Source organism: Mandrillus leucophaeus, unplaced genomic scaffold (genome assembly GCF_000951045.1).
Source record: "Mandrillus leucophaeus isolate KB7577 unplaced genomic scaffold, Mleu.le_1.0 Scaffold1, whole genome shotgun sequence".
Classification (NCBI taxonomy): Eukaryota; Metazoa; Chordata; class Mammalia; order Primates; family Cercopithecidae; genus Mandrillus; species Mandrillus leucophaeus.
In genome coordinates this window covers 11583568-11590176 of record NW_012098097.1, presented here as the reverse complement: position 1 = coordinate 11590176, position 6609 = coordinate 11583568, and the positions used below count along the sequence as shown (strand labels likewise).

General features: G+C 53.8%; 1 protein-coding gene across 1 annotated transcript in view; it reads right to left on the bottom strand.

Annotated features, from left to right (window-relative positions):
* Nucleotides 1–716: 716 nt before the first annotated feature.
* The window catches only part of LOC105545497 (chromosome unknown open reading frame, human C17orf99), a 17043-nt gene continuing 11150 nt past the window's right edge, over nt 717–6609 (bottom strand). Inside the window, exons 3-5 of the mRNA XM_011988479.1 lie at nt 5651–5950; nt 2526–2795; nt 717–988 (exon numbers count right to left, since the gene is read on the bottom strand). Coding sequence (XP_011843869.1) covers nt 831–988; nt 2526–2795; nt 5651–5950 — 728 coding nt within the window. The 3' untranslated portion in view covers nt 717–830. The remainder of the gene's footprint in view (nt 989–2525; nt 2796–5650; nt 5951–6609) is intronic.

Here is a 6609-nt window from a genome sequence, read left to right as displayed (position 1 = left end):
AAACGAAGTTTTCAGGGCGACAGGCAGGGGGCAAAATTTAATCCAGTTCCAGCCCCTTCTCACCTCCATCCCTCTCTACCTCCATCCCAAGAAAAACCGGTACAGAGCGTCCCGTGCAGGGAAGGCAGGTTCTGTGTGTGTTGGAGGGGGAGCGGAGGTTGTACAGACAGAGGTGTGGGGTCACAGGCTGACTGAGCCCGGAAGAATTCCAGACCCCCCTTTGCTAACTGCAGGTGCAGATTAACAAGAGCAGGTGTGCCAGGTGGGGCTCAGAGTCCACCCAGGTGAGCTGGTCCACGTGAGAGCTGAACCAGAGGACTGTGCCACCAGGAGGTGGGGTGCCCCTCCAGGGAAGAGGGGAGAAGGTGCGGGGGAGGGGCTGGGCCTTTCCCCAGTGTGCCCCCCTCCCTCTCCCCACACCCGGAGAGATGTGACAGCACCTGAGAGGTGAGGACAAGGCCACAGAGACCCCTCCTTTCTGTGACCCTCCTCAAGCCCTCACACCAACACTGTCTGCGTTGCTGAAGGTCACCAGGGTTCCGAGAATCCCACGTGGCAGGTTTTTTTCTTTTTTTTAAATAAATGTTTTTGTGTATATTTAAGGTAGACAACCTGCTATTATGGGATTCATATAGATAGCACAAAAGTTCCTATAGTGAAGCAAGTTAACATATCCACCATCTCTCATAGTTACCCATTTTTTTTGTTTTGTTTTGTTTTTGTGACAAGAGTAGCTAAAACACACTCATTTTGCATGAACTCCAAATACGAACAGTGCACGCCGATGGTCTGCAACCCTCTGTCGTGCTTGGCTCTCTGGACGGTTCATTCTACATGGCTGCTGCTTTGCATCTTCTGACCTCCCCATTCCCTGTCCTGAACACCCCAAGCTCCTCTTCACTCAGATGGTCGGTGCTCCTATAGGGCAGCAAGGCAAGGATGGGGCGCTCCAGGGGACCTTGCCAGTCCTCCATCTTCTGGTCATGACCTTGATGACAAAGCAGTGGAGACTCAAGTCAGGTAGGCTCATCTCCCAGCCATCCCCTCCCGAGGCGTCTGGGAGTGTTTGTTTGTTTGTTTGTTTGTTTTGAGACAGAGTTTAGCTCTTTTTGCCCAGGCTGGAGTGCAAGGGCGCAATCTCGGCTCACTGCAACCTCCACCTCCCGGGTTCAAGTGATTCACCTGCCTCAGCCTCCCGAGTAGCTGGGATTACAGGCATGCACCACCACGCCTGGCTAATTTTGTATTTTTAGTAGAGACGGGGTTTCTCCATGTTGGCCAGGCTGGTCTCCAACTCCTGACCTCAGGTGATCCACCCGCCTCAGCCTCCCAAAGTGCTGGGATTACAGGCGTGAGCCACCGTGCCTGGCCTGCCTCTGGGAGTTTTATGGTGCCAAGCACATCAATGCCCCAGCAGGAGAGACATGAGGGCTTACTCACCCCACTAAATGAAGGCTGTACCCCATTTTACAGAAGGAAAAACTGAGGCTCAGCGAAGTGACATGGCTCACCCATGAGTCTGGCCTCTGGAAAGGACAGACTTGGCAGAAGGGAGATGGGAGAGTGCCAAGGACAGAGTCCTGGCAGAGCCACGTAAGTGCCTGGGCCACGGCAGAGGATGAGAACCAGGACACAGCAGTGTCTCCCAAACAAAGAGAGGTGAGTTCACAGAGGCAGGGCTGGCCACCACCAAGGCCAGACAGGCAGAGCACACAGGCTGTGGTGCCTGCGCTCAGACACCACAAAGGCCCTGGTCACCTTACATGTCAGTAAAGCCACGGCTTTGGAGAGGGGACCCTGGGAGGCTGGGCCCCGGGCTCTTGCCACCACCTGGGAAAGACTGCCCAATGTGGTTCTTACAGAAGGCAGGAGCTCCTGGTCCACCTTGGTCTCCTGGAGTCATCATCGCTGCATCCCTGCTCAGACCCCATAAAGAACTTAGAGACTGCCCTCCCAGAGGCCAGCAGACTCCATTACAGGGCAACTGGGAGCACTGACCAGGGTTCGACAACGCCTTGAACGTGTAAGCCTCAGTAGGCATGTGACACACAGTAGGTCCTCATAAACAGCTTCGAGTCGTGCATAAGCGGTGACGGCCCTTCTTTGCCCTGGCCAGAGCCCTGCCCTGCAAGCCCCACCACCTGAGCTCCCCAGCCAGAGCCCGGCTGAACCTCTCAGGCCATCAGCAGCTCTCCCTCCTCCCTGCATCCAGCACCCATTTCCTACCTGGCCCACGTGGTCCAGCCCAGCATCCCGGAGGTGACGGCCGCAATGGAGGCGAGGCTGCCAGCCAGCATGATGGTGGGTGCCTTGGGTAACTCTCCTGGGAGCGGGGCGGAGGCAGCTGGGTTGGGCTTCCTTTAGGCAGGGGCCAGGGTGGGCATGGTTGCCTCCTGTGCCCTCTGTGCTCTCGGCAGTGGCCGGGTAGAGCTGTCCCACTTCCCACCGACCTGTGTCTTGGACACTAGCACCCTCCCAGCACAGAAGCGCCAGCTGCCCCTCTGGAAATCCAAGGGCCTTCTCACCTGGGGGCACCAGTGTGAGGGCGCTGTGCTGGACATTGACGCTGTTTGCAGCCTGGCACTGGAACCAGTCCGATGTCTGGCCCGGCAGGAAGGAGAAGTTGGCAGGCTGCCCGTGGCGTGGTCGCTGCTGCAGGTGGACCTGCCCGTCCTTCCCGACCAGGCTGTAGGTGATGGGTGGGCTGCCCGAGGATGCCTGGCAGGACATCTCCACCCTGGGGCCTGACCCTCTGTCCCGCAGAGTGAAGTTGGCCCGCAGCTCCGACACTGGCTCTGGCAGGGTGCGAGAAGGTAGCACAGCCATGGCTGAGCGGTCTTAAACCCCTCCTCCTCTGTAAGTTCTCCTCATTCCAAAATGCCTAATGAGCTTAGCTGTGGCTGCTGCCGCCTCCAGGCCGCCTTCTAGAGTTTGCCCTCTATCTTGTGTCTGAGCTGCTATCCTACCTGCCGTGTGCACCACACAAGTTCACATTTGGTTTTTATCTTATTTTAACTTTATTTTGAGGCAGGGTCTTACTCTGTTGCCCAGGCTGGAGTGCAATGATGTGATCTAGGCTCACTGCAACCTCTGCCTCCCTGGCTCAAGCAGTTCTCCCATCTCAGCCTCCCGAGTAGCTAGGACTACAGGTGTGCAGCACCACATCCAGCTAACTTTTGCATTTTTTGTAGAGATGAGGTTTCTCTATGTTGGCCAGGCTGGTCTCAAACTCCTGGGCTCAAGCGATCTTCTGCCCTAGCCTCCCAAAGTGCTGGGATTATAGGCGTGAGCCACCATGCCCGGCCTGGTTTTATTCTTATGCAGTATATTTCAGATTGCCAGACTTAGCAAATAAAACTACAGTTAAATTTTAATTTCAGATAAACAATGAATAATTTTTTACTATACGTGTGTCCTGTGTAAAATTTACCTGGCAACTCTATCATTCAGTCTCGTCTTTTTTACTAAAAGGCAAGTTACTTCAGGATAAGAACTGTCATGCAGAAGATTCTAGAATCCCCCAGGCCTTGAGCCTAACGCTCTAGTCATTCTTACTGATTAGTAATAACCACCACCCTTGCCACCTACTAAAAGGCTTTCATTTCATAGGTCCCCTGGAATAGGACCCATTATTATTTTAGAGACAGGGTTTCTGTTGCTCAAGGTAGAGTGCAATGGTGTGATCACAGCTCACTGCAGGCTCCAACTCCTGGGCTCAAATGATCCTCCCACCTCAGCCTCCCAAGTAGCTGGGACCACAGGCATGCACCACCACACCTGATTAATTTTTTTTAAAAATTGCTGTTGGCCGGGTGCAGTGGCTCATGCCTGTAATCCCAGCGTTTTAGGAGGCCTAGGTGGGTGGATTACCTGAGGTCAGGAGTTTGAGACCAGCCTGGCCAACATGGTGAAACCCCGTGTCTACTAAAAATACAAAAATTAGTCGGGCGTTGGGGCAAGAGCCTGTAGTCCCAGCTACCTGGGAGGCTGAGGCAGGAGAATTGCTTGAACCTGGGAGGTGGAGGTTGCAGTGAGCCGAGATCACGCCACTGCAGTACAGCCTGGGCTACAGAGCGAGACTCCGTCTCAAAAAAAGAAACTAATTTTTTTGTAGACATGGAGTCTCACTCTGTGGTCCAGGCTGGTCTCAAACTCTTGGCCTCGAAGGATTCTCCCACTTTGGCCTCCCAAAATGCTGGGAATACAGGCGTGAGTCACCTCACTGGCCTTTTATTATTTTCCTTTTGCAGCTAAAGCAGTTGAAGCTCAGCAGTCCCGTGATTTGTTCAAGGCCCCAGCCAGTAAGTGTAGGGATTTGAACCCTGAACATGTTGGGCTGCAGACCCTGGGCTCATCTCCCCTAGGCTGTCTTTTCCTGGTGTTCTTAGGGTGTGGGGCAAAGGATGAACGGGGAGCTTCCTTGTCCCACCCGAAGTCGGGCAACACTTCCTGGTTCCCATACCCCATAGCTCCCACCAAGAAGGTTACCTGAGTTACTATCAGGATGGAAACCGAAAGAAGGCAGGCTTCGGAGCTGGACAGAGTGGGGTTTGAAAGCAGCCTTGGCCACTTGCCAGCCATGTGGCCTGGGGTGACTTTTTTTTTTTTTTTTTTTTTTGAGACAGAGTCTTACTCTGTCGCCCAGAGGCTGGAGTGCAATTGGAGTGCAGTGGCACAACCTCGGCTCACTGCAACCATCATCTCCTGGGTTCAAGTGACTCTCTTGCCTCAGCCTCCCGAGTAGCTGAGATTACAGGTGCCCGCCACCACACCCAGCTAATTTTTGTATTTTTAGTAGAGATGCAGTTTCACTACGTTGGCCAGACTGGTCTCGAACTCCTGACCTCAAGTGATCCACCCGCATAGGCCTCCCAAGGTGCTGGGATTACAGGTGTGAGCCACCACACCCAGCCCCTGGGGCAACTTTCTTAACACCCCAGAGCTTTAGCTTCCATAGCTACAGACCCAGAGGCTCAGACCCCACCCCTGACACGGCTGTGAAGATCAAGTGAAGTAATGTACAAAACGTGCCTAACTTTCTTTTCTTTTCTTTTTTTTTGGAGACGGAGTCTCGCTCTGTTACCCAGGCTGGAGTACAGTGGCACAATCTTGTCTCACCGCAGCCTCCGCCTCCTGGGTTCAAGCAATTCTCCTGCCTCAGTCTCCTGAGTAGATGGAACTACAGGTGCACCCCACCACGCCTGGCTAATCTTTGTATTTTTAGTAGAAATGGGGTTTCGCCATGTTGCCCAGGCTGGTATCGAACTCCTGGGCTCCAGCGATCATCCTGTCTTGGCCTCCCACAGTGCTGGGATTTGCACCCAGCCAAACATGCCTAGTTTATCACCTTGAGGTCCGAGATGACAACTGGGGCTCAGTCATTTCTGCCATCCATTGGGCTCTTTCCTTCTGTGCCCTCAGGCCCCTGCCAGGAAACTGTGCCCTCAGGGCCCCAGCCAAGGACAGCAAGTCCTGAGAAAAGGCCCCAGGGGACTGAGAGTGGCCTTGGAGGCGGCAGCCTGTCCTTGTCCGCACCCTCACGTCCTGGCTCTCTCTTATCCCAGCAAGGTTCACAATTCCCACTCCCAGAGCTCCCCACTGATCTGCACCCCACCTGCCTCCTCAGCCCTGTGCCCCCCACCGCACTCACTGGACCACAGCTCCCAGTACATCTGCAGCCTGGCACTGTCCACATGGGCACCTGAGGTGGTGGCCGCCCGGCAGAAGTAGGTGAGCAGGTCTGGACTGGACTTGAGTGTGATGTTGAGGTTGAAAGAGGCCGGCTCGTGGGTCTTCACCACCTTCTTGGCCACCTCGATGTTCTTGGTTCCACAGAGGGAATAGGTGATGGGCGGTGGTGCCTGGGGTGCATGGCAGGTTATGAGCACCCGGCGGCCTTTGGGGAAAACTTGTAGGACTTTGTAGGCAATGGAGACCACAGGGGTGATTTCTGGGAGATGAAAAAGTCCAAGGAGGAAGAAAGAACCGACATTGATCAAGCACCTTAAGAAGGTACTGGTTTGGCCAGGCTCGGTGGCACACGCCTGTAATCCCAGCATTTGGGAGGTCCAGGCAGATGGATGACTTGAGGTCAGGAGTTCAAGACCAGTGTAACCAACATGGTGAAAGTCTGGCTCTACTAAAAATACAAAAATTAGCTGGCCACGGTGGTGAGGGAGACTCAGAAAAGGGAAAAAGGATGCTGGATTTAGCATGTTCTCACTGTTTTTTTTTTTTTTAGATGGAGTCTTTCCCTGTCACCCAGGCGCACAGTGGCGTGATCTCTGCTCACCACAACTTCTGCCTCCTGAGTTCAAGCGATTCTCCTGCCTCAGCCTCCCAAGTAGCTGGGACTGCAGGTGCACGCCACCATGCCTGGCTAATTTTTGTATTTTTAGTAGAGACAGGGTTTCACCATGTTGGTCAGACTGGTCTCGAACTCCTGACCTTGTGATCCACCCGCCTCAGCCTCCCAAAGTGCTGGGATTACAGGCATGAGCCACTGCACCTGACCACAATTTAATTCTATAACAAACCTGCACATGTACCCCTGAACCTACAAATTACAAATAAATAAATGAAACTAGTAGACCTCAGAGTAAAGAAAAA